Source organism: Osmerus mordax, chromosome 11 (assembly GCF_038355195.1).
Source record: "Osmerus mordax isolate fOsmMor3 chromosome 11, fOsmMor3.pri, whole genome shotgun sequence".
Taxonomy (NCBI): Eukaryota; Metazoa; Chordata; class Actinopteri; order Osmeriformes; family Osmeridae; genus Osmerus; species Osmerus mordax.
In genome coordinates, this window is record NC_090060.1 from 11,246,579 (window position 1) to 11,273,591 (window position 27,013).

The following is a 27,013-nucleotide window of genomic DNA, read 5'->3' on the forward strand; positions in this document are numbered from 1 at the left end:
CAGCAAGCTGTTTATAAAATTCCTCTATGCACATATAGGGACGCACAGCAGCAGAAAAGTAAACATTGGACTGTGAAGGGTTCGCGCCAGCTTCGACTTGTTAAAGCAGGTAGGCTCTTCTCACTCAAACAGGTTCTGCAGGTAGGCCCAGCTGACGTTTCACCACACCAGCAACACCCACTTTGGTGATGGTGGGTGTGACTTCACAGCACTTCCTAACTTGTTGTGCCTTTCGAGACAATCCCCCAACGCCAAATCCACGGAGACGGGTGGGAGACGGAAGGACCGCAGTGAACTTGGGAGGCTTATTGAGTGTTCAACTCATCCCAATGTTGTAGAACTATTTTTACGGACAGCAAAACCAATATGCTCATTCAGGAATTGTAAGTATTTGTAATTATTTAAAACCTGTTGTGAATGTAATAATGATTATTAGTTTTATTGAATGATGTCAATTACTTTGAGAAAGAAATGCTGTCATCGTTTACACCATTTTGCGTTCAAGAATGAAACCTTCTCTTTTGAATGAAGCTTAAGAACATAACTTAACTAAACCACATAACTGAATGGGCGTTGTCACAAATCTAGACACACCTGCATGTCTAAGTGTAGACTAATATCGCTTAAGCCTACATGTAGGCTAGGCTAGTTGAGAGATAAAGTTGAAAGATCGATTGAATGAATGAACAGTCAACAACACATAGACCAGAGGTTCAAACGGCCATGGGAATGATAGATTTAAGGAAAATTGATTATAATATGCTGTCATGTGCTCATCACTCGTGAAGACATGAAGTCACCTGCTTTAAGTACAAAGTACACGAATAAACACTGACCAATTTTTAAAGAATGTCTACCCCATTCATATACCCTGACGATTTCTGATCTTACACTATATAAGTCAACAATTTACTCAATAAAGTGTAGAGTGAACAGTGTATCAAGTCAAGTGAAAATAGTTGTTAATTTACAAAAGCCAACAATTTAAGCATCAGTATGACTGAGAGTTTTCCTAGCATGCAGTCTACCGGGCTTGCTGTTCCACCTGTTGGCCCATCTTTGCGAGGCTCCCATTACACTCTGATCTGTTATAATGAAATATTCAGACACTGTTCAACTTGGCACAAATGCCTATGAATTGCCTATTGTATAGTGTCATAAGAAACACACGCACGCACGCCCCCCCCCCCCTCCCCACACACACACAGACACACACACACAATGATTCAAATTGCCCCCTGACAGAAACAGTCTTCTGTGGTTCTCTAGGCCCCTTACAATTAGTAAGCTTGCTTTAAGCCACAGCAGTGTGTACTGTGTGTTTGTTTGTTTGATTGTGTTTTTGCGATGAGGCTATAAACATGTGTTATCTGCTTCTTCTAGCCGAGTCGTCCTTCCTATATCAGTGGAAGAGGTGAGTGTTTGACCTAGCTAGCAGTGTGTAATATATTTGTGTCATAACCTCCTCCATTCCAACCGCGACCACAGTTACCCCTCTGTGATACGTCAGGGGTAGTTATGAGCCCAGCTTCTTTACAGCAGGCCCAGAACACTGTTTCTGGAAGAACCAGCTGGACATATAGTTTGAAGCCCATTGTACTCCCAGACATTAGTTTTGTATTTCCTACAACTTGTTTTCATCTTGTAGTTCCGGTTTCAGATGAGACTCTGTTTGTCCATCGCTCTGTTTTCAAAATTATACTTATCTGACTCCTTCCCTGATTTTACCGATAGTACTGTATCTCTTCTAAATCACATCTTGGCCTCGATCCCCTTTGTTGAAATGTAATGAATACACGAGATGTATGTACTTTAAATTAAATGGTCCTACCTGCAGACCTGGCTTGTGCCCTATGTGCCATGTATTCCTCTCAATCACAATAAGAGAACCCACTGGTTTTACATGTATAGTCACATTCCAAACCTTCAACGTGTATCTACATACGGTACACAGCCACCTAAATAAAGCCAATGACGCTCCTCTCAAAAAGGATGGGTCTGCTGGAGAGAACTAGGATGGTTCTTTTTTCTGCCTCAATTACCGTGTCTCACCAATGACTACTCAATGTATAACTATGAGCCATGCTAAGGATGAGATGACACTGACAGCACATGACAGTTTCAAAGTTGCCTCTGTCTTTACACTCAGTCTGTTTCTCTCTCTGTTTGACAGACTTTCTGTCTGGTTATCTGACTGTCCCTCTTTCCGTCTCTGTCTAACTTCATACCTGCTGACTTTGCCAACACTCCTAGATTTTGCAGACTCAGGGTCTGTCCTAGAAACTGGAGGAAACAAGTAAGGGAAGTCACGTATAGTCCACCAGAGGAGTTTGAGAAGCAGTGTACAGTGGCCTTCAGAGTTTAAATGGAAAACTTAAATAGAAATGCTAAATAATCAACTCTTTCATGATTCACTGTTACACTGAAGCAACATATTTCCCTTTCGGCCTGAATGAACAAAGCAATTCTCTGAAGATTTCTTTGCTGGTGGTGCAATAACAGAATTAGGCAATCATTTGGACTGGGTTTACATTTTTATAATGTTTTTCTTCATTTTTTGGACAGTTTGCATGTTTCTTATAATATCTCTAATTGCCTCCTCCTTTCCTTTCCACACTCAGTACCAGGTGGGTCAGCTCTATTCTGTGGCTGAGGCCAGTAAGAAAGAAACAGGAGGAGGAGAAGGGGTGGAGGTACTCGTCAATGAGCCCTACGAGAAGGATGGAGAGAAAGGCCAGTACACCCACAAGATCTACCATCTGCAGAGGTAGGACGGGACTGCAATCCTGGTAATGTTCGTGTCTGTAAAAGTGAAGAATCCACCTAAACAAGTAATTCCTAACTGCTCTATGGAATTATCATTTTACGCAACTCATACAGTCATTACACTTTGGTCTTTCTGCTCGCTCAACAGAAAACATTGAACCTAACAAACTAATTCCTGACTATTCTACAATTATTATATTACCCTAATCATAAAATCTTTCATATCTCTCAACAGTAAAGTGCCAAAGTTTGTACGCTTGCTTGCTCCCTCATCTGCTCTCAACATCCATGAGAAGGCCTGGAACGCATACCCGTACTGTCGAACAAGTGCGTCCTCCAACACACACACACACACACACATACACACAGTCACACACACATTTAATCATTTACTGACATTCAGTGTACATGCATATATATAGACTTTGTTTTATAGATCTATCAATATTCCAGGATGGCCGTTATCTTGTTGTTTATTAAGTATAATCCTAAACATTTTGTATCTTCTCTTTTTCTCTTCCATGTCCACCTTTCCTTCCGCTCTAGTCCTTACAGTAAGTACTGTTAATTGTTTTATTGTTTACTAGGTCAATTTTGTTTACTACTTTCCTCTAATCCATGTGTATTACTACTGTGATGCATAGATACAAACAAAGAAAAACAGGGAAACTTAAACAAAAGACAGCAAAAACTTGGTCATAAAATAAAAGTAAGTACTGTAACGTTATGGCTATTATACATCCACAGGACAGATCCTGTTTCTTGTTGAGTGTCATTGCCCACTCCAGTAGTCACAGTTGTCATGTGGTTGTGTTCAAGTTCCATGTAGGACTCTCCAGTGCAGTAGGTAGCATATGTACACATCACGGTCACCACACACACACACATGAACCCAACGACACAAATGCACACACTCAGTATGGCCAGCATGATGAAAGACGAGAAGGTAACCTTGCCTTTCAGAAAGGAGAGACGCTGATAGGGTTGACTTTACACAGTGGCACACATCTCAAGTGTGTGGGAAACTGTGCATGTGTGTGTGTGTGTGCTTGAGTGGCGTGTGTATGTGTGTCCTTTTGAATCCCAAGGGGCTGTTATTACACTGTCTCTTAGCTGATGAACTGTAACCAGGGTCCTGACAATGTCATGTAATCTTGTTAAACAGTTTCTATGTGTGTTGACATTCCTGTTTTCTTCCGTCCTCCTTCTTCATTTTTCTGCAGAATGAATTCATGAAGGACAATTTCATGATTAAGATTGAGACGTGGCACAAGCCTGACATGGGAGAGCAGGATAATGTGAGTAATCTGTTAATGCATTTAATACAGTGTAGCTAAGCCACTCGTTTAAAATACACTAGCTTTTAAACTGGAGATTGCTTGGGAGACCTTGGATCAAATCCAATTCAGTGAATCACTGTCGTCATTTCCTCTTTGGCTCTGAATTGGTGTGTGACAGTGTTCCTAGCTCTTCTGATATCATCTCAAAGTGTTCTTGTTGATATTTCTGTATTGTGAAGGTGCATGGACTAGATGCAGACATATGGAAGAATGTGGAGGTGATTCATATAGACATTGCTGACAAAAGCCAGGTGGAGACCAAGGTAAGAGCAGTAATGTGCTCTTTGTTTGTATCTGTTAATAAACCTGCTCTTGTCAGATATTAATTAGTACCTGTAGACTGATCTTAATTCTAATTATTAACTATCTTGTGTTCACAGGACTACAAGCCAGATGAAGACCCTGCCACATTCAAGTCAGTCAAGACAGGCAGGGGTCCTCTGGGGCCTAACTGGAAGGTATTGCATTTCCCATAATTCTCCCCTGCCATTCCCTTCGCAAAGTGACATGCTCAGACCGGAGAAACAACCATTTCATGTATTTTTGTCCCTTCAGGAATCTGAAGGCTATTAACTTGTCATTCTGTTTGTCTGTAGAAAGAGCTGTCTAGCAACACTAGCTGCCCCCACATGTGTGCCTACAAGCTGGTCACAGTCAAGTTCAAGTGGTTTGGTCTACAGAACAGGATTGAAAGCTTGATTCAGAGGGTACGGCAAGAAATGTATGCAGTGATGCATAGAATACTTATTAATACATATTTTTATTGTGGCTTAGAATAGCCTAAACTAGAATAGCAAACATAATGTACTGTAGCGTATGTTAGTTATGTTTTTATGATTTTATGACTTTTATGACACCAGTGTTGTTCTTCTTAATGAATGCCCCTCCCATAGGAAGATTGAGGTGCAGTGCAACTGTGGGGTGGCAAAGTCCACGATGACACTAGTGTGACCATTCAGTGGTTACATGAAAACCTCCCTGCCTATGAGGAAGAAGGCTGCACAGAAGTGTCTTGAATAACATGACTCATTACATTCCTGTGACCTCCCTGACTGAGTTTATAAACTCTAGGCGCCAAGTAGTGTTTACTGTCCTTCAGTGTTTAGATCAGGGATAGAAATTGCACTACTGTAGGGTTCTATTGCCTGGACTTGATATTTCCTCGTTGGTTAACTTCTGCTTCATATGATTTTCAGCAAGAGAAGCGGTTGTTTACAAACTTCCACAGAGAGCTGTTTTGCTGGATAGATAAATGGATCGAGCTGACCATGGATGATATTCGACGGATGGAGGAGGACACCCAGAAAGAGCTAGATGAGGTACTGTACACAATAGTTGTGTATTCCATCTTACAGTTCTGTCACGATAATAGATGTTAGCTATAACATTGCTCTGTTAAGGCAAATAATGGCTGAAAGATTTCATGAATACTGAAGTGTGCATGTGTGTTTCAGATGAGGGTGAAAGACCCAATCAAAGGCATGGCTGTAGCGGAGGAGTGAATCTACTGGGAAAGCAACAAGGCCCGAACATTTAGCTGAATCCCCAATTCAACCTCCACTCACTCAACACAATGCTGTTGATCCAGTGGTGTACAATTGGTACAAACTCCTTCTGGCCGATAAGCTGACACGATTTCACCATGTCACTAACATGTCACACACATTTATTTTTTAAATTTGGGAATCATTTTGTTTTGGAGTTATGTGTTGTTATGATTAGTATTGTTGTATTTTCTGCAATTCACCATATGTTTACACAACCAAAGTTGTTAGCGATGTTGACTAACTTCTGCTCTCTTAGATATTTTGCATTTGTCACTCTCCTCTCTTTATTATTCACATGGTTATGGAGCATTGTCCTCAGTGATGGTAGCTAAATGCCCGCTAGCTAAGTGCCACTGTAAGTGACATAGACATAATTAAATGCTCTATCACAGTCTGAAATACAATCTTTTAATTACAAGCCTTTTTCTGCTATTCTGGTACATGTGCTAATGCTATATGATTTGGGATGTGGGGATAAAGCAAGTAAGTTATGTACAAAATAGGAAACATATCCTTAAAAGTCTGTGTTTACTCACAGGTTGGCCTGTTTTGTTTAATTCATTTTCTGTGTTTTACTGAGCTACAGTGCAATGACTTTGACAAGAAAATGTTATTATTCAATTAAAAAAACAATGTTTATACAATTAACCTCTTGTGATTTGTCTGTCTTGGTTTAGTTTTACTGTTTCACCACACTCCAAAGGAAGGGTTTAAAAGACCAACTAAAGTAGGCTAAATCTGTTCAAACCATGCAATACAAAACCATGCATTAATGCAAGCCGCCTCACTTTTTCAGAATTGAGTTTATAAGTGATATTGTGTGACCCTATTAGGGTCAGAGGGAGAGCTCGTTTGCAGATCATGTTGAGATCTCAACATGCAAATGGTTTTCAGAAATAAAAGCATTTCTCCATACATTACCAGGAGGGCGCTATCGCTCAACAGGATGACACATTACCCCTGAAGAAGAGAGGAGGTAAACAAAATATAAAAGCAGACCATTTGTTATTGTAGTAGAAAACATCTCTGGTTTGGTCCGCATGCAAGTCAAACAGGGGAATTAACACTCATCTGAAGTGCGGTAATACACACCATTATGTCGTAATTTTGTCGCTAGTTAACTTGATATTACCTTACCACTAGATAATTAACAATATAGTAATAGCTAGAGCTAGCTATTTTAGTTTAGCTGCTCTGTGAGCGCAAACTTCACTACAGGAACCCAGCAGGAAATGCTAATTTACGTTAGTGTAACTTGAAGTTGTCCAAAAAGGGAGTTGGATGTGTCAAGCTCACACCGTACAAGGTTCCTGTTGCTAACATAAGCTGGCTTAAGCAAATCTAGTTAATTATTTCTCAGAACTTTTCATTCTAACTCCATTGTGGGTGGGTGATTTTGCAGCTGGTAAGAAGATGGAAAGTAATGGCCAGTCCAACGTCCAGAGAACAGTCAACCCGGGGAAGGACTGCTGTCTGGACTCCTTCAGGTTAGACTGCCCACGTAATGTTCATCAATTGCATTTGCCAGTCAAGTCTACAAGACAACCTGTGGTTAAACTTGAAGGTTAAGCAACTACTGCATAGAGTGGGACTATGCAGTAGTCGTAGTAAGTTGTCTGTAATTGTACTAAATCTTATTGGAAGACCAGTGTATAAACTAAAATATCAGAAAAACACGTTAAGTTCTATTTTTCAGTCTGGTTGCCTATAATACAAAGCTTAGGGCTTAACAATACTGGAATGATGGTGATTAAGTTGCCCAACACATTCCTATTCTTATTAGCGAATGCGTGGGAACTCTTTCTTCCCCAGAGGAAAGTTTAGCCTACATCTTTATCATGCAACAACCACCCCTTAGATCCCTGTCTACCGAGTGAGAGAGTTAAAGTTAATGGGATTGTTGTGGCATTCCGAGTTTTTTCTCCTCGGATTTCTTAATGTTGAAATAAAGTTGAGTAAAGTGATTACAGGTTCATCGGGCTGTTTCCTAATAAAAGGGTTCATACGTTATTTGCACTGTTCTCACGTGGACCCTCTCAGAGACAGATTACACATAACCCCATTTAGCCCACCCAAGGTCCTCCTCCAAAACCCTGACTGGGACTCACCTTTCCTCACTCCACCTTCAGCCACTGGGACTGGACATGACCAGGAGTCCACTAGAATCTATTTATGTCTCAGAAATCAAGTTGTCATATACTTAACTCCTGTAACTTCCAAAAGGTGTATATTACTGAGTATATATGATTTTAATTGAGGATTAAACTGCAAAAGAAGAATCAATTCTTATTTATAAGAAGCTAGCTTCTGTACACTTCACTATTGGAGAACCAAAAATAAGGAACGCTGCCCATCTGGACCCAGTAGTGAATCTTCCCAGTTATTTAGTGAAGCTCCCGTAGCTTGAGCCACAATGGATGAGATCCGGCATCTGTTTGGTACCATGGGGCGTGTTCGTTCTGACAGCATGGCCAGCTTTGACACTCAATCCACGGGCAGCCGCCTGCTGCTGCGCCAGCGCCTTACCCAGCTGATGACTTGCGTGGACGACCTGGACCCCAGCGACAAGCTACACGATCAGGTGGCCCGAACCTTGGACAATGCCTTTTTCATCTGCGGGAAGAAGGCTGGTCGCATCAAGAGAGACTCTTTCAGGTGGAGATCGAGTGAATAGGTCTCTCCTGATGACCCAGTTTTACTCCATTCTCTTTTGATCTGCTTCTGTCATTCTGTTTGTGCTTCCTCCTGATTGTTTTTGTGTGAGCTGGTGACCTTATTCTGTCAATTGAGAAACACAAGACTGATTTTCACAGACTCATCTGCACAAATTTAGCCATCATATCAGCTGATGTCTATCTGTATTAGAAATAGACAAGGCTTGGGGTATTGAGTCAAGGGAGAGGATCAGAGTCTTGTTTGTGTTTGCTAATGATTCTGGATTTGATTGTAATAACTCAAATGTCTCATTTTGTCATTCAAGTTTAGAGGCATTGATGGTGGTCATGGTTGTTCTGTACCAGACAAAGAAGTGATTCAGTTTTTCCATGGAAAAATTACATGAATAAGGCTGTTAAATGTTTTTTCTGTTTGATTGTAAAGTTTGCCTTCGACAGTTCCATGTGACTCATCAAAGTTTAGCATCTCACTATTCCTCTTTGTCATCTTTCCTCTAGACTGCATATGGTCACGTGGAATGTTGCCTCTGCTGACCCTCCTGATGATGTCACCTCCCTGCTTCACCTTAACTCCCCCAAGACCCCAGACCTCTATGTCATTGGGTAGGAAGACACCTCCACCATCTCTGTGATTGGCTAGGCAGATACCAGATCTTTTCGTGATTAGATAGGTAGACGCTAGAACGATCTCATTACGTGTGTTCGACTTCATGCACCGCCGGCGGCACCGACACTTGAATAGCCTGAATGCTGTTTGACCTATGAACATAGCATGGCTTGGTGTCTTAGCGTGTGTTTCCTGTCCCAGTCTCCAGGAGGTATACGCTGCTCCTCACAGGTTCGTCTCAGACTTGGCGTTTGACGACTCCTGGAGCCACCTGTTTATGTCTACCTTAGGAGGACGAGGCTATATGAAGGTATAGGAGAATTGACCCTGGGCCCGGTCACATGACCTAGTTCATCTCCACTCGTGTGTCGCTAGTGGACAGGAGAGTGATGGAAAAGACAGTGGCGTGTGGTTTAACTTGAACACTTACCTGTGTGATTGTGTGTGTTTGGGTTGCAGGTGTCGTCCATTAGAATGCAGGGCCTCTTATTGCTGTTCTTTTCTAAGGTGATTCACATTCCCTTCATTAAAGACGTCCAGGCTACATACACACGCACCGGAATCTTTGGCTACTGGGTAAGACACACACATATACTGTACACACACACATACACTTATATGTACAATGCATGTGACAAAAATCTGGTTTGCTATTAGAAAATAGGCATTGCTCATTAGATATGAGATACCTGGGTTCAATCATTTAAATAAGGGTATAGATTGATCATTTCAGTTTGACACAGCACCCTTCATTGACCCGGACTACACTTCCAATACCACCCTCAATCTCACAGGGGAACAAAGGGGGCGTGTCCATCCGCCTGTCCTTCTATGGTCACATGATCTGCTTCCTGAACTGCCACTTGGCCGCTCATATGCAGTATGCCACGGAACGCGTTGACGAGTTTGAGTACATTCTGGACAGACAGACTTTCCACGCCACGAAGACACCTTGCATCCTCGATCACAAGTCAGTACAACGCAATTAAGAACAAAGGGAAGTTGCTGTGTTGCATAATGATTACATGGTTCTCTGTAGACACTCCTACTGTTTCAGGAAGGTGAACTGAGGATATTAAGATGTCCGTGTTGCAATCTCTCTCTCTCTCTCACTCACTCTCTCACTCACTCACTCACTCACTCACTCACTCACTCACTCACTCACACTCACTCCGTCTCTCTCTCTCTCTCTCTCATGTTTTTCTCCTCTTTCCCTCATCTTTCTACCTCCATCTCTCCATCTCTCAGGTTGGTTTTCTGGTTGGGGGATCTGAACTTCCGTATCCAGGACCATGGCATGCACTTCTTGCGCTCCTGCATAAACAGTCAAAGTTTTAACCTGTTGTGGAGCAAAGACCAGGTCAGACCTCACACACACACATCATATATGACAGTGATTTCCCCTTTTATCCTTGTTAGAATCTGTCACAATTGAAAATTCGGTTTGCTCCCTTCATAAAGAAGCTTTTTTCCACTTGTGTGAATTTGATTGTTGCTATATGTTTGTGTTGGTTATATTGTTCCACTAACCTGTGGGTCTGTGTGGTCTGTGTGTGGGCTGTGTGTGGGCTGTGTGTGGGCTGTGTGTGGGCTGTGTGTGGGCTGTGTGTGGGCTGTGTGTGGGCTGTGTGTGGGCTGTGTGTGGGCTGTGTGTGGACTGTGTGTGGGCTGTGTGTGGGCTGTGTGTGGCGTTTGGTCAGCTGACCATGATGAAGCTGAAGGAGCCACTGCTCCAGGAGTTTGAGGAGGGACCTTTAGATTTCCAGCCCACATTCAAGTTTGACAGGCTCTCTGACAACTATGACAGCAGGTGACTTGTAATACACACACTTTTTTTGGCTCTCATTTGTTTCTTCTCTCTGGACCCCCCCCCCCTCTATCTCTCTCTCTCTCTCTCTTTCTCTCACACTCTCATATGTTCAAACTCTGGGACAATCACCTACTGAGTTGACCTCTGCTCACACCTCTTCTTCACAGGCCCTACGGGACATGGTTTGCTCTTGAGTAAGATTTCAAAGCCCCACCTCTTCCCCTTCCTCGTTCTAACCTCCCTGACCCCAGTATGAGTTATGGTATTTTCCTAAACCTGCAGTGGAGCTAGGCTACTAAAAAAACAGATTTCTAAAACAAAATGTCCTTGAAAAAGGTTATTTGTTTTGGTAATTAGAAGTTGGAAGCGCCTGTGACTTACAATACTCACACAGCTGTCTCTTCCCTTCTCATGTCCTATCTTAACTGTAAGATGCAGTAATACCTCTGCAGAGTAAGCTTGGCTGACCCACAAATACATTTACAAGACCAGTAATGGATTGTCTTTGCAAAGAGTTGCGAAATGGCCTGTCAAGCCTCCAAGAATAGTGGCCTCTAGAACACAATCAACCTTGAGAAGTCTGTTGGCTGGGGACCAACATTGGCCGGGTTTCCCAGATTCGTTAAGAAGCTCTTAATGCCAAGAGCTTCTTAGGAGCGTTCTAAGAGCGTTCTAGAGCGTTCTTAGAACGCTCCTAAGAAGCTCTTAGCGTTAAGAGCTTCTTAAGGAATCTGGGAAACCTGGCCATTAGCTTTTGCATGGCTAACACTCGTTAGATGCAGCTGGTTGGTATATGACAGCCTAATTGTGCCTGTTCATGCTGGCCACCTCAGTATTTTGGATATGCTTTGAAATGTCCACAAAGCCAAACTTTCTAAATTTGTATAATGTGCTAAGTTGCTTTTATCTCTCCTTCTCTCCCCCGCCCTCGTCCTCCCTGCTTCCATCCATCGTTCCCTCTGTCCCACCCCGTCACTCTCCAGCGGGAAGAAACGTAAGCCCGCCTGGACAGACAGAATCCTGTGGCGCGTAAAGCCCAAAGCCCTGCCCAGCGACCGGCAAGACGAGGATGAGGACTCAGGATTGGACGAGAAGCTGGCCGTTTCAGTGCAAGCAGAGGAAGAGGAGGAGTTTCCTCTGAAAGTCAAGCTAGACTCGTACATCAGCAACATGGAGTACCGCGTCAGCGACCACAAACCTGTCATAGGCCTCTTTACCCTGGAGGTGAGGCACAGTTCCCATTCCTCGACTACTTATATGTATTTACTGGACCCAATGAATGGCATGCCATAAGGTAAAGTCTTTAATCTCTGACAGTTTTTCCTTCTCTTGATCTCTCGCTCCTCTCTAGTTGAAGAAGATGTATGAGACTCCCCTGGTGCGTGTGTACGCTGAGGGGGATTGGAGCGCTGACATGGATGCCATGGCAGTTTACAGCCCCCTGCAGCCCTTCCCCTCTAGCACCTGGGACTGGATTGGCCTGTACAAGGTCAGATAATGGGCCCGCCCATCAAAGCCAAGCATGGATTTTTGCTCCAGTGGGGTAAGGGATATATTGTCTTTGTGTTCCAGGTGGGATTCACATGCCTGTCAGATTACCTTACCTACACCTGGGTGAAAGATGACCAAGTCTCCTTTAATGATGAAGTCATACAGGTACTGCCTCTGTCTGTCTGTCTGTCTGTCTGTCTTTCTGTGTGTATCCAAGTTCACGTGTGAACTTGGATACACACAGATAGAGGTGTGTGTATTGGTGTGTCTGTGTGAGTGTGTGTGTGCCAATGTCTTCAGTGGAGGTGCATGTATTGACAGAGTTTTCCCTGCACTCCCCCAGGTGTATGTGAGTAAGGAAGAGATCCCGGTGAGGGGAGGAGAGTGTGTCCTCTGCTACTACAGCAGCACTCTGCAGTGCATCATTGGCATCAGCCCCCCCTTTAAGGTCAGTGTGGGTGTATGTGTGCATTGGCATGTGTGTTGGTTGAGACAAATACGCCTATAAACCGGGTCTTAAATACTGTCATATTGACTACGGTACAATCTACATTATGCAGTCTTGTCCTGTTCCATCGTAATGGGGGCCGTTCTTGTTGTTCTTTGTTTCTTTAGGTCAACGAGTCTAAAGTAACTGTCGAGATGGGCATGGCTCCAGAGAACATCAACTGGATTGACAAGCTAACAGACAGTTAATTTAAAGCACTGTTATGCTGTATGAAGTGCTATGATTCTCTACCACTCATCTACTACTATACGGAATGAGATGGGAGGCATGTTTTGAGTGAGAATGTGTGATGATTCGTATGCAGAGCTTGCAGGATCGGAAATGGCCTTAAAGCCAGTCAGTACTGTTACATTTCCCCTTCTACCTTCTCTCCACTATTTGTTTTTCTTGCTTCTCTTTCCTTTTTCAGTTTCAGTGTCAGTATGCGATTTTGCTCTCAGTCATCCTGTCTTCTTTGCTCTCTCCTCACTTTTCTTCAGGCCTGTTCGCTCTATTGCTGCTGAGACATCACAAAATAAGCTGGTTCAGATCCTTTTCTAATAATCCTTTCTAATATATCAGCACTCCGTTGAGCTCGCACAACCAAAACCTTAAAATAGTCCCCACATACCTGCATTCCAGGCAGATTCAAGTGAATCTGCACAGAGTACAGATTTCAGATATTGTCTATTACTGGTCTGATTTCTAGCCACATGGTCATTGACCTTCCTTTTTATAGAACCTTGACTGTAGTTATACAATATTTATCTTCTTTTCTCATGACACTGATGATACAAGACTGTTTACCATAGTTTTTTTCTGGTCAGTTTTAATGTTATTCTCAAATAAATGTTCTCTATTTATAAACATTTTAGAAAGGAGTTCAGTGCGCAGATTTGAAGTAATTGTCCAATTGGATTCCGAGACCTTGCAGACTGACTTGGAAAATCAACCTTTTTTTAATCATGTCATAATGTTAGTAATGCAACCTAAAAACATTTTAGTACCAGGTCATGTGTTTTCTGGCATTAGTCTGCTGCCAGTTATCTTCTCATTAATGGTTCCATGCCATTTCATTTTGGCCATTTGGTTGTTCATGTGACAGTAGAAATATATATATATAGAGAGATAAATATATTGCACAAATTGTTCATATTTGTATTCACCATGTCCTATATATTGAAAGATATTTAAAAGTTACTGATATGACTATTTTCCATGTACTGTAGGCCTATAAGACTGGATGTTGAGTAAACAGAGGATAAGAAGATTCAGCAAGTGCCTTAAAGTAATAGACATTGATGCTCAATGTCTTGGTATAGTGCTTACTTGCATTTGATTATTTATTTTTGGATTGAATAGTTAAAGGATGTAGGTAGGTTTGCTTGTTCTGCACATTCAAGTAGATATGCATACAATGATGAAGGCACTTCACTTTGATCTGTTTCAGTTAATCAGATGTGTATTTTCTTTAGCTAAGCTTGCAGGAAATGTTTCTAGCTATATTTTACTGTAAAGAGATTACTGCTACTTATTGTCACTTTATCTGTATTCTATTTTTTAATACGTTATGGAGTGGTCTATTGTCTAAGTAATGTATGTGAATGTATGCTTAAAAATAAACGTACTTTAACAAAATAACTAATTTATAGTTTTATGAAGGCAAACAACAAAACGAATATACTCAAGATCTCAAGGCTGTCGCGTTTCCAATATGAAAGATGTGTTGTGTTGCTGTAGCAACCGTTTGTTTAGATACCGAGAGACGTCATCGGTGAGTGGCAACTTTTCTATATTACTAACAGACGAAACGGTACCAGCGTATAAGAAAGGTTGGTACCGCACGGTTTTGGTTGATAACACTTTGTGGCCTTATTGATTGTTTTTAACTTTTGAAATGCTACTGTTATCACCCATTTAGATAAAAACTAGTTTGATACATTTCTGTAGGTTAACTGTACAGTACTGTTAGTAGGCCGACACATAGTCTATATCAGCCAAGTAGGCCTACAGTAGCCCATATTTCGTAGCTTACAATTTGGGCTAATAGTCTTGAGGGTAGCGGAGAATAACTATTTAATTCACGAAGAAAGTGTAAGACAGTAAAACCTCACTTATGATAGCTATACTACCTATCGTCAGTACCGATCAGTACCAGCAGAATGTCGTTTTTTTGTGTGTGGAATGCCCACTTCCTTCCAGCCTTCTTCCAGAAATCCTGTTCTAGCCTTGCAAGGCAGACTTTCCTTCTTGGCATATTTTGTGAAACCACTCTTAATTAAACTCGAGTCAAAGTGCAGAAGTTTAGACAATAATTAGGGGCACTGTTTCTCATATTATAATTTATTTTATAATATTTCCTAGTGCAGCTTTAATCAACAACCACAAGCCTAGACTCTGACTGATCAACAGTGGAGGATGTCTCGACTGATGGGACCTCCACAGAAGTTCATGCCCCCAGAGTGGAGGTTAGCCAACCAGCTGCAGTATGTGAGTGCAGAAGCTGAGCGGGCACGCTCAGAGCGGCTGATAGCAGAGAGCAAGAGACTGATGGAGGAAAGTGACAACACAGCCAAACGCATGCAGCGGGATGCCAACCAGAGACTAGGTAAGACTTGTAGCCTTATGGGACCCATGGCATGGTCAAGAATCATTACACAGTTCAAAATTTTATTTCCAAATACTCACAACAGCCATATGTTCCTCCCTTGTGTCCCTGTGTGTGTCCAGAGCAGAGAATCCATGACATCAAATTCTGGAGGCAGGAGCTGGACCAGAAGCTGGAGGAGATAGTGCAGGAGATCGAGGTTCTGATCATCTTCAAGAGCCGTGTGGAGAAAGCCCTGGAAAGCTGCGCTGAGCCTCTTAGGGTCACTCTGCTCTGCCTGGAAGAGAGGTTACGGGTCAGACCTTTCAGTAAACCAGCCATTCAGTCAGACGTAGTTAAAGCTACTACATCACCAGCATTATCAGGATAAAGGGTGTATGTTTTTGAGATTTGTTCTCCCCAAGCCACAGTGTGTGCAGTTCATCCCCAACTGAATACTGTATTGTACAGACATGCAGGTCAGACAGAGGCTTTACCGTTTCCGTCCCATGTTTGTGTGTCAACAGACAAAAGCGTGTGGCGATCGACCTGGTGCATGACGAGGTGGAGCGTGAGCTGATGAAGGAGAGGGAAGTCATCGAGGGTGTGGAGGCTCTGCTGAAGCGCACCATTGAACAGACCAATGAGCAGATAAGGTAGTAGAGGGGAGTGACTAGATTAGACCAATGAGCAGACAAGATAGAGAGGAGGGGTGAGGTGGGGATCCTTCACTGATTTGCTTCTCCCAAGGTTTCTTCCATTTTTCCTCTTTTGAGTTTTCCTGCAAGTTTTTCCTTGTCTTTGATGATTTTAGGATGGTTTAGGTGAAGTTCTATGGGCATATGTGAAGCCTTCTAAAGTAGACCCATGAGCAGGTGTGTGTTTTTCTGGTTTCCAGACTGAACCGCTCTGCTAAGTACCACCTCGAGAAGGACCTGATAAACAAGTTCCAGGCTGAGAGGATTGACAACTTCTGCTCCATCCTCACCAACAACTCCTCTAGCCTGGACGACACTGCCAAGGAAACAGGGATCACAGTACCATTGTAAAAATGAGATTTCTGAGCATACGAAAATGTGCTTCTTTCTGCTCTGTCCCTCATCCCTGCTCTCTCTTTCTTACTTTCTTTCTTTTAAATTGAACAGAATATACAGTAAAACTCTAACCTCAGGTGTTTCTTCCAGCAACACAGTGACCCCAGAGGAGTGGGAGAACTTCTCCAACATCAACATCACCAAGGCCGAGCATGAGAAGAACAACTCCATGTCACTGCGGGCCCTGGTGGACAGCCTGCTGGAGCAGACAGCTGCAGACATAAGCAGGCAGCATCACATCACCAGCACGGCACTGCGGCTGCAGGTCCAGGAGAGCAAGACCACCAAGAGCCAGCTGGAGGACCATCTGGCCAAGGTCACGCTGCTCCACTTTCTGTTACTTGTACAGTATGCTGTGATTATTTGTTTATCGTGTAAAACTTGTATAGAAGAGAAGCAGTTAGTTGTTGATTGTATTTTGATGGACGCGCTATTATAGAACAAAATCTATATTCTATGGATATTCTGTTCTTGCATTGTACTGTATTGTATTGTGTTAAATCATTGTATTTTATTAAATTCCCCCTGGCAGGTGCTGTCAGAGATCTCCAGCCAGGAGAAGAACCTGGAGGCCCTGCATGTGGCCATCACTGACAAGGAGGCCCCCCTGAAGATGGCCCAGACCCGTCTCATGGCCCGCAGCCAGAGGCCCAGCTGGGAGCTGTGCCATGACCCGGTCCAGGTCCGTCTGCTGGAAGAGGTCCAGGAGCTCATGGGTCACATCGATAGGTCAGCCTATTTACCCCGAGTGTTGTTTATCAAGCATATGCACATGAAATTAAGTATCTGCTTCCTGAATCATTTTTCCTTGGATGGTGATTGGCTACTGAATACAAAATGTCTGAGATGTCAGGGGTAACAGCATGGGGTAGGAGATGGCGAAGTAGTTGAGCTCTGAGTGGATGAGCTGCCTGTAGCGAGAGTACACCTCCCATTGTTGGTTATCAATCCACATTGTGGGTCTCGCATAGATACAACTGGATTTGTGCCCCTCTTAAAGATCTCGAATGATTTGCCATTAGAAACCATTCTTTTCACTTTCTGCTTAAGATTGTTAGGTCAATTTCAGATTTGTGTCTGCTGTGTAACGTTGTCCCTCTAACCCCACTCGCCTGATCTCCTGCTCCCAGGTTGCGCGAGGCACAAGCCCAGTCGGAGAGGGAGCTGAAGGCCCTGATCCGCAGCCAGCTGAGCCTGGAAGAGGAGGTGCAGGTGAAGTCCCACTCTCTCTACATTGACGAGGTCATCTGCACCCAGCTGTGCCAGCATGTGGCAATACACAGCTTCTGAGCAGCCAGGGTTCCTGAAATATCGTCTGGGACTTTATATTGTACCCCTGGGGTGTGAGGGGGTCAGATCCCAGGCCTACCAGTATCTTTATTCATCAATAAAAATTGAGATATGAATATACCATTAAAAGAGGCTCCTCAAATGCTTTTTTGCATTTTTTGTGTTTGCTGTAACTTTAATATATCTTAGTCTAAGCGGGGGATTGTAAACATAATGTAAAAGAGAAACAGACGAGGTGAATGTGTGGGTGTGTGTAAGCCTGCTCGAGTGTTGTTTATCAAGGACATGCACATGAAATTAAGTATCTGCTTCCTGCATCATATTTCCTGGGCTGGTGATTGGCTACTGAATACAAAATGTCTGAGAGGTCAAGGGTCACAGCATGGGGTAGGAGACGGCGAAGTAGTTGAGCTCTGAGTGGATGAGCTGTCTGTAGCGAGAGTACACCTCCTCCAACTGCTCATCCTCGTCATGGGTCTCGTACTTGTTGGTGTAGATACGCACCTGAAGGCAGGAACGTGTGTGAGTCTGTGAGAACTACTGGGCCAGTCTGGGTCTTTTGAGTACCTCAATGTGTTACCACAACTATCTGAGATGAGGGAAGACCTCATCTCCCAGGCAGTAAACCTGGTTTCTGGTCAAACATTTTATGGTTGGGTTCCTCTACAAGCGCAACTGGAGGTAAACATCAAACTGTTATTTTCCAGCTGCCCTGCCAATCGCATGCTAGGGGAGTGGTTTGACTTTTCCTTATACCAGTTCCCCCCAGATCTTCCCCTCTTTACCTTGATGGTCCTGAGGCAACACTTTTTATCCAGGCGTTTTTGCAGCAGGAAGTCTAGGAAGCTGATATGGAGGAAGGCCCAGACCTTGAGGTAGACCAGCCGTGGACACAACTGCACTAGATCCAGAATCTCCTCATCCACACTCTCATGACTGTTGTTCAGGTCCAGGGTCAACTTCTACTCCAGATAGATACACAAAAGAGACAACAGGAGGAAAAAAAATGCAAACAGAGTTGAAGTTGAAATATACATGTATTCATTGTTCATCATTGTTTCATTGATTTGTAATGTGTTCACTGCATTTTAGAGTTACAGTATGAGAAAAGCCTAGACAAACAACCCTGTGAATAAAATAAAACAAATAGAATAGATACCACCAAATATCTATACTGTATGTATTGCTGGTAAGGTATTACCCAAATATACACTACGCATTTAACACATCTACATCCTCCCCATCCACTGACCTGCAGGCAATGGCCGTACCAGGGCAGTATGCTGGAGAGGGCAGGCTTAACACTCCAGTCCTGCTCACTGAAGTAGCAGCTGGTCAAGCTGAGAGATCTCAAAGGGATCTCCTTCAGAAGGATCTGGCTCAGATTATTCAGGCTCAGGATCCGCTCCACTGTGATCTGGACCCGTAGATCCGGACAGTGGCGGGCCAGGTGGACCCAGGCATCACCTGAGATCATCTGCAGGTGAGGCTCATGTACGTGGCAGCGCACGATAAGGGTACGCAGGGAGCCACCACCCCTGAGATTTTGGCACGCCACAGAAAGAGCAGCCAGCAGTTCATCAGACACACAGCTGTAGTTCAGAGTGAGGGTGGACAGACCTCTGAACCTAGGAAGAAGTGGATGAAAACAATATATTGGCGGAGATAGTTCTGGCATGCCTTGGCTAACACGTCACCTCATCAGCTGATGTCACCACATGGAGATCTTAGATTCCTATGCTTCCTGCCTTGTTATTATTGTATGTCTCTGTGCCATGCTAGCTATGCTCCAAGGTAGGTTCCCCTTAGATAACCACAATGCCAAATACAAACCTATTTCTATTGCAATACATGGTTAAATCAATATGTCTTGACAGAAAAAGGGATACATTGGAAATGATCACTTCTGTTCCCTTCACTTTGTCCTCAAGCCCACTACTGTACCTGTTCATGACATGGGCAAAACCTGGAGAACCGTACACTGCCAGCGGCTGGGAGAAAAAATCCTCCAGGTTCAGGCTGATGATGCCAGGCCTCCGGCCCAGGTGGACATGCTGCTGTGCTGCAGCCACGGCCTCCAGCACCTCCAGGCCCTGGGGGAGGTTGAGCCGGGCTCCCCGCAGGCTCAGGTGGCCCAGGCGAGAGCCCTCCCTCCTCAGGTAGAAGGTCAGGCTGCGGACAAGGCTGTTCCTCACGCTGCGGCACCAGACGGCCCGGTCCAGCTCCATGTGGTTGATGGTGAGGGAGCGCAGGCGGCCACCTGTCTTGCGCAGCGCAGCCAGGAAGGTCCTCAAGGTCTGCTGGAAGCGGCGGGACACCAGGGAGTTGAGGGGGTGAGAGAAACGGATCTCCAAGTCCTCCAGGTAGTTGCCGTACGCTTTGGCATAGCAGACCGCCGTCTCAAGCTCTGAGCGCCGCGTGCGCGAGATGCGTCCGGAAAAGTTGAAGGTCCGGACTCTCCAGAGGGAGGGTGAGTGCATCACATGGTGCCAGTGGCGGCAGACGAGCATGGCTCGGACACGGTCACGGTCTCGCAGCCACCAGAAGACCTGACGCAAACACACGTCTGGGAGGTAACCCCAGCCACATCTAGGCTGATCCTCCTCCTCATCGTCATACTCCTCTTCATCCACCTCTTTCATTCCCTCCTTTTCTACTTTGGCTTCCTCCTCTTCGATTTCCTCGTCGGAGAGTTGTTCCACAGGATCCTCCGGGTGATTCATTTTAAAACAAAGGGCTACAACTGAACTATCAGATTTGTATCTATCAGAAACAAATGATAGATACAAAAAACTATTAGATTTTTATCAGAATGCTTCCCTGTAGTGAATAAGTTCACCTACTTGGATCTTTTCTGAAGCTTGACTATGAAAACAGGACAAACTATGTCCATTTTTGCAGTCACTTGCTCACTGTTAGCTAACTGTGGATAATGTCCTAAAACCACAACCATGCTTTTAGAACATGCACACATGTATTGTCACAATGTCAAGCCTTTATGACATCACAGTGTACAACCCATATACTGAAGGTACACCCATTGTTAGCAATAGGGGCCCTAACACAAATAGCAACAAAGTAGCTAACTTTTGAGCACAATTCAAATTTATTTCTATTTTTATGTTAATACAAATGTTAGTATAATTATATGATAAAACAATGAGCAGGTACAATGTATGTGGTCATTGTGAAAATGTTTTTAATGGACATGACTAATTTAGAGCTTGGATGCCTATGTAAACTTGTTTTGAAATAACAGATTCTTGTTATAAACTTATGTATTGCATCAGAACAATTTACTAGAACTAGTAAATTCTGGTAGAACTTTTACCAGAATTACCAGTTACTGTATTAATAACAATCAGTTGTACTGTCTGGGTCGTCAACGTATTCTTTTGAAACGGTGTTCCCTTCTCTTCTTCATTTCAAGCTGGCGTATATCTGACATTTAGCCTGAAAACAAGGAAATAAACACAAATATTACAGTTTACATAAGCAAATATTACAATTTACAGAAGCAATCTTCCGCAATAATTCCTCACTTGCTGGTACATTATGTGCCTATCAGTGGTTAACGAATAGCATAAATAGCACTCTTGGATCAAAAAACATACTGGTACCTTATGCCATTTCAGAGTGACCAGAGGGAGGGCCAGGTGGCAGTGGGGACAGGTGCTGATCTGATCCTTTTCTCCGTCCCCTCCAGCGTCCACTTGGCCTTGGCCAAAGAAGGAGGCGGACTTCAGGCTGTTGCTCAGCCCAGAGCTGAGGCTATCCTTCTGGATCTCGAGATGGTCCTCAACCTCTGCCTCCTCTTGATAGAGGTCACAGGTCAGCTAATGGCCAGAAGAAGTAAAGAGGGATTGAGACAGAAATGTAAACAATGTGTGTATAACAATGTATTTGATCAGTTTGATAACATGGTATACCTGATGTTGGTCTATGTGCTCAGATGTGAAAGTCTTCATGCAGCTCCTGCATAGCACAGATGTGTCCTCTAGGGTGGAAACACATGTAAAGGTCAGACTGTTTTGTATTCATTCTGCATAGGAAGAGGACATTTGATTCTTGCTAGCCACTCACTGTAAAATATATCTGGCTGGTTAAATAAATGGGAAATAAAACCAATGAAGAATAAAATAAAAAAGAGGGCTAAATATTCAAGATGTATATCTAGATATTGTCTAGACATTGAACTGGTGGATTTATACAGCCACTGAAAGATGTCAAAGGCCCACCAGTACTGACTCCGGTCTAGCTCAAAATTGGCCTTACTCTTTGTAAGTTTAGGGGTGGAGTCTGCCTGGAGGCAGATCTGAGCATGCTCCAGCTGATCCCTGAGGGTGACGTAGCGCCCACAGCCGGCGCAGAGCTCCGTCCGACTGCCACATGTGAGACTATGGTCTGCAAGGCTGCTCCAGGGCACTTCCAACTGGCAAAACTCACAGCACTGCAGCCTTGCATCACACTCATCTGACTGGAGAGAGAGAGACAGAGAGAGAGACAGAGAGAGATGAGGGGGGTAAGGAGATGGACATTCATGTACACACTCACAGAGAGGCAGCAAACCAACGTCAGACTACCTTGTGGTCCATAAGGTGGCCGCTCTCCACCTTCTTGTGGCACTTCGAGCATTTCACCTAAGGGAAGATGAATAATGTTCTACTTAATGTACTGTAGGTGATGTAGTGTGGAAGGATAGTACTAGGTGATGTATGAAACCTGTGTGTGCTGGTCAACACGGTGCTGGTCCAGTTGCTCTCTGGGGACAGGTTCATCACAGTCCGGACACAGGCACAGGAAACGCTGACAGTGGGATTCGTGTAGAGCAAAGTTAGCCTCCGCCACCTGTTTGTTGCTGCATGTCAGTGTGTATGAAAGAGAGAGATATATTTAGGGAGATACATGAACATAGAGTAATCTATGATGCTGTCATGAGTCTTAACTGTACATTTTACATTAGTCTGGTATAAGGTTGTTAATGGCGATGTTTTATTTTCGAGCAATTTCAAGCACTTTCGCTTTCGACTCATTCATTACACAAATCAAATGGCAAGACAAATAGTGTGGCTGAGGATTGCCTATGAAGACTATTTCAGATTGATCGATTTCGGAGAATATCTCACCACTGTCCACAGACACGCATCTCCTCCGCGTTCTTCTTTACCTCCATACCCAGTGTCTAACTTTGATAACAACCAAAACTGACTTTCAGTTCTCTTTTCAAGCAAAAGAAACCTAAGGCACGGAAGATTGTTGTTCACAACGCGATCACTAGATGGCGTAGGTTAACTATGAAATAGAAGGAAGCGTTCACAGTGGGCCACAACATTTAATATTTATATCTTAGTGGTACATTTTCTACCACATTGGGAGGTTAGAAACAAAATGAGCACTGATAACATGTTGTCCACAGATTACAGTTTTGTATTTATGTGATGTTTTGAGTCACATGACTCAAACGAAACCAATCCTTTAATCACATGACTCAAAACTAAGGTTATGTTTTCAGTAAGCGTTTATGCTGTAAGTGTTCGCTCAAGTGTTTGTGTGAAGGAACGAGAGTAATGTGTGATTATCCTTTACAGTCAAACAACCAGATATTAGTTACAGAGAAGTGGGAATACTATGTATATCATGTGTGTGTGTGTCCTGCCACCACGGTAGAGATATGATTAAAGGATTGGTTTCCTTACTAACAATTTTTAGACCGTTGCTGTAGGTGACAAGGGTTGGCTGGTTCACTTCATAATTCTGCCTCAATAATCATCACCATTCTGTGAAGCAGTTGCCAGTCCCCCCCCCCCTCCCCCACCTCTCTCTCTAGTTTACATCAGAAAGCTTGAAAGTGTTTTAAAGTTGATAGCTTTCTGTTCCAGTAGTTTAGGGACCTGCAGTTATGTCACAATACCAACAGATTTGACTTGCAGGCACACACACACACACACACACACACACACACACACACACACACACACACACACACACACACACACACACACACACACCTCTAATCCCTGCTCTCCTCTCTCTGTCCCCCCCCACACACATCCCTTGTGGTGTGGGGGGTTTGAGTTGTCAGCACCTGCCTGGTCGTCGGTCAGCCAACGCGGACCTGGTCCCGGTCCTGTCCTACATCTATAAAGTTGAACAATGGATTTTGGTGTTTTAAAAACCCACCGACACTGTATGACTATGTTTAGCCTGTGTTCTGCTCCTCTCTCTCACCAACCGTCTCTGGAGGAGGGGATCCCTCTCTGAATTGCTCCTCCCAAGGTTTCTTCCATTTTTCTCCTGTTGAGAGTTTTTTGGGAGTTTTTCCTTGTCTTCCTTGAGGGTTTAGGTTGGTTGAGGGGCTATACAAATACATTTGATTTGACACACACACACACACACACACACACACACACACACACACACACACACACACACAGAGGAAAGAGCTATCAACCTGTCAGTCTCATATGATTAAAAATGTATATTTTTTCTTAATTACCGTATTTCTTCTATTAAATGTATTTATTTACACATAATGTTTTCCATCATTTTTGTTGCGCCGTTTATTCGAGGGTGGTGTTTATTTGAGGGCAGCGTTTAATCGAAGAAATACGGTATTCTAGGCTAGCTGCGCTAGCATGGTAACGTGTTAGTTCACTACATTAAATGTTCTTATTACACGGCTGTTCTTAAAGTCTTTCAAAATTGTAAATGGAGGCTTTGACTACGTCCCTGCTCATGGTTACTTATTTCAGACACTTTGTACAGGCTCATTTATGTAGCCAGCGCAATAATTTAGAACGGTGAAAAGACAGTTTTGCTGCAATGACGTAGTAGGTGTCCGTTATCACCCAATAATGGACACCCCTGCAGCCAATCAGAATCGAGTATTCAGCAGCAGGGACGTGCACAGGTATGGGCCATTGTTGCCCGGGCAACAGCCCGTTTGCCCTGATTGGCTGATTTGCCCCTCTGGAAAATTAGCCTAAATAAACCTAGTAAAGTAAAATAAAATGTAATTGCAATATCATCCAGTTCTGTGTTGATTTATTTTGCCACCATAACTTCAGCGTTGCCCTCTGCCCCCAGTCACATGACATTGTTTGTATTCTCATGCCGGTGAACTGCGAGTGAAGCTCGAGAGGGAAAACCCTTCATCTTTCACGTGACTTTTTGAAGTCATGGAAATAATGTTGATCGCTCTTTTGAGCTTGTGACTGCAGCGGGGAGGAGGAGGGGTGTGGGGTGTGTGTGTGTGTGTGGGGGTCATGTTAGAGCAATAGCCCCTCCAAATGTCTGTGCACGTCCCTGGCCCTGAGAACTAGAATCAGTTTGCTATAGCTAAGCTTGGGCTTTAGTTTAGCAAGCTACAGTAAGGTGGCCCTTTTTGCCCAGAGAGGCAGTTTATTATGGGATAGCTATTGCCTACAAACTAAACAACTGGCGGACCTGCAAAGAAAAAAGGTTACCAAGGCAACCCCAGAACCAGCAGGACCAATTAGAGGCTAAACCTCTCTGTGCAAAACTTCCCCGGATATTAGGAAACATGGCCAAAAGAGACAGAACAGCATTAAACAAACACAACTAATGAATAGACAAGCAATGTGTGACTCCTATGGCTTTGGAGGAAGAGATTTGATTAAAATTGTCCTCTGGGATTTTCTTAGCCTTCCGCGCATGTCATCCACCCACACACATCCCAGTTATACACACACCGACGCACATGAACACACACACACACACCACCGCAGGGCTCTCACTCTGTTATTGCCAGAGCCCAGGCAGGGTCACAAGCTGGATCAATACCAAATAGTTTAGAGTGGCCGATCTATCTGTGATTGTCCAGATCTCTATTGACTGGCTTCTGCTGTGCCCCTCAGGGTGAGAATGTGCACGGCCATCGATCTGATGACATGGTGGTGCAGTCACCCCCAGTAAGAGAACTCATTTTCAAAAACAGACTCATGGTTCACCTGTGTAGATGTTTGTGTGTCGGTGTTTGAGAGTATCAATGAAACGCTGTAAATATCACCCAGAAATCCTTCCTGCTCTGGCTTGTTTTCTGTGCGCACTTATGTGTGACTAAGATGAACCTGATTGAAGCTCAGGTAGCTCCCCTTGAACTGGTGTCCCTATATTTAACACTTCCCTTGCTTTTTGTTTCCTTTCCTTCTCTATGCTTCTCCATACTCTACTCTTCTCGACTTCTTCTCTTCTATACTGTTCTAGGCGTATCCCTCACCATGGCAACAGCTTCCTCCCACACAGTGCATTCTTACACACACGCACGCACAACACACACACAGAGCGCTCAGTCTAATATTTTCTTTTACCCTTCTCTGTCTTTGCCCTCCCCCTATTAAATTCCCTTTTACTTCTCTCTCTGTCTCTCTCTCTCTCCTCTCTCTCTCTCTCTCTCTCTCTCTCTCTCTCTCTCTCTCTCTCTCTCTCTCTCTCTCTCTCTCTCGCGCTCTCTCACTCTTCATCTCACTGCCATTCCATAGCTGATGTTGGACCAGTCACTCGCTGCTGAGAAATGTTCACTCCAGCTTGCAAGGGATCCTTGGGAGAGTCAAGGTAAGCCTCTCTACTTGAGCCTGGTCTAAGGACAGCAGAAAACACACAATGTTATTCTTGTCAGGATAAGTGTGCTGTGGTGGCACTTAGCTGAAACCAGCCAGCGCTGCAGGAGAGAGAGCTGAGAGGGAGCATGGTAAACTGTTGCTACGTTAGACAGTGTTTGTGTGTTGATCTGATTGAGTGAGTATTTTTGTAATAAATGAGCACATGCATTTCTAAACTGTTGCTATGTGTGTTTTTACAGTTTTATGTGTACAGCAGATCTCTGTGTGCGTTTGTGTGTGTATGTACCGGTGTGTGCGAGAGAGAGAGAGAGAGTGTATGACAGTTTGCGTGTCTCAGTGTGAGATCTGCCCAGCTGGAGCAGAGGAGCTGTGAGAGTTGTGGGGGTTTGTCTGACACCAGCCACACGCGAACAAAAACAAGTGAATTACAGAGCCACAGAGCAGGTCAGAGTATTAGAGCACTGCAGATCAGACAGGAATAGCAGTACTTCCTCATCAGGCTCACTCCTCTATCAGCCAGCCAGTCCATAGTCTCTCCTCTCCCTGGATCAGAACATGCGTTGACCATGGTGGTTCGAATACACTTGGGTCAGAGTTCTCTAATTGCTTCATGTCATTATTCTCTGTGCAGCTCTGGCATCTATGGTCTACAAAGTCTTTGTTCCTGACTGAGACATCTGGTAACTGTTTAACACCCAGTAAATCAGGCTTTTGCGTGAAGTTGTAGGGCATGGCTG

At 43.8% G+C, this 27,013-nt stretch overlaps 6 protein-coding genes across 7 annotated transcripts in view; 4 read left to right on the top strand and 2 right to left on the bottom strand.

Moving 5' to 3' along the window:
- Positions 1 to 249: 249 nt before the first annotated feature.
- On the top strand, positions 250 to 6,295 carry pitpnaa (phosphatidylinositol transfer protein, alpha a). The gene is made up of 11 exons (XM_067246017.1): positions 250 to 383; positions 1,384 to 1,414; positions 2,622 to 2,767; positions 3,002 to 3,093; positions 3,313 to 3,320; positions 3,990 to 4,064; positions 4,286 to 4,369; positions 4,487 to 4,564; positions 4,703 to 4,813; positions 5,303 to 5,425; positions 5,561 to 6,295. The coding sequence occupies exons 1-11, from the start codon at positions 367 to 369 to the stop codon at positions 5,606 to 5,608; spliced, it is 813 nt and encodes a 270-aa protein (XP_067102118.1). The 5' UTR covers positions 250 to 366; the 3' UTR covers positions 5,609 to 6,295.
- Positions 6,296 to 6,644: 349 nt separating this feature from the next.
- inpp5ka (inositol polyphosphate-5-phosphatase Ka) lies at positions 6,645 to 14,351 on the top strand. 2 transcript variants are annotated; one of them, XM_067246137.1, is made up of 14 exons: positions 6,645 to 6,734; positions 7,056 to 7,140; positions 8,827 to 8,931; positions 9,137 to 9,245; positions 9,395 to 9,511; positions 9,730 to 9,905; positions 10,184 to 10,295; positions 10,636 to 10,745; positions 10,913 to 10,939; positions 11,729 to 11,969; positions 12,097 to 12,234; positions 12,318 to 12,401; positions 12,580 to 12,684; positions 12,852 to 14,351. In XM_067246137.1, exons 2-14 carry the CDS (start codon positions 7,067 to 7,069, stop codon positions 12,930 to 12,932), a joined length of 1,479 nt encoding a protein of 492 aa, XP_067102238.1. In that variant the 5' UTR covers positions 6,645 to 6,734; positions 7,056 to 7,066; the 3' UTR covers positions 12,933 to 14,351. The 2 variants fall into 2 exon arrangements, with proteins under 2 accessions (XP_067102238.1, XP_067102239.1); XM_067246138.1 differs by lacking the exon at positions 10,913 to 10,939.
- A 730-nt stretch (positions 14,352 to 15,081) lies between these two features.
- tekt1 (tektin 1) lies at positions 15,082 to 17,819 on the top strand. The gene is made up of 7 exons (XM_067246836.1): positions 15,082 to 15,331; positions 15,454 to 15,619; positions 15,838 to 15,966; positions 16,209 to 16,355; positions 16,495 to 16,720; positions 16,937 to 17,133; positions 17,535 to 17,819. The coding sequence occupies exons 1-7, from the start codon at positions 15,142 to 15,144 to the stop codon at positions 17,692 to 17,694; spliced, it is 1,215 nt and encodes a 404-aa protein (XP_067102937.1). The 5' UTR covers positions 15,082 to 15,141; the 3' UTR covers positions 17,695 to 17,819.
- A 250-nt stretch (positions 17,820 to 18,069) lies between these two features.
- LOC136952001 (F-box only protein 39-like) lies at positions 18,070 to 20,417 on the bottom strand. The gene is made up of 4 exons (XM_067246673.1): positions 19,639 to 20,417; positions 18,947 to 19,379; positions 18,480 to 18,656; positions 18,070 to 18,198 (listed from the first exon to the last, which is right to left on the bottom strand). Exons 1-4 carry the CDS (start codon positions 20,415 to 20,417, stop codon positions 18,070 to 18,072), a joined length of 1,518 nt encoding a protein of 505 aa, XP_067102774.1.
- A 366-nt stretch (positions 20,418 to 20,783) lies between these two features.
- xaf1 (XIAP associated factor 1) lies at positions 20,784 to 22,935 on the bottom strand. Its single transcript, XM_067246659.1, has 7 exons — positions 22,821 to 22,935; positions 22,417 to 22,552; positions 22,278 to 22,334; positions 21,970 to 22,171; positions 21,624 to 21,691; positions 21,315 to 21,530; positions 20,784 to 21,147 (listed from the first exon to the last, which is right to left on the bottom strand). The coding sequence occupies exons 1-7, from the start codon at positions 22,865 to 22,867 to the stop codon at positions 21,115 to 21,117; spliced, it is 759 nt and encodes a 252-aa protein (XP_067102760.1). The 5' UTR covers positions 22,868 to 22,935; the 3' UTR covers positions 20,784 to 21,114.
- Positions 22,936 to 26,183: 3,248 nt separating this feature from the next.
- The window catches only part of rap1gap2a (RAP1 GTPase activating protein 2a), a 48,282-nt gene continuing 47,452 nt past the window's right edge, over positions 26,184 to 27,013 (top strand). The window contains exon 1 of the mRNA XM_067245826.1: positions 26,184 to 26,268. Within this exon, the coding sequence (XP_067101927.1) occupies positions 26,228 to 26,268 (41 nt within the window). The 5' untranslated portion in view covers positions 26,184 to 26,227. The remainder of the gene's footprint in view (positions 26,269 to 27,013) is intronic.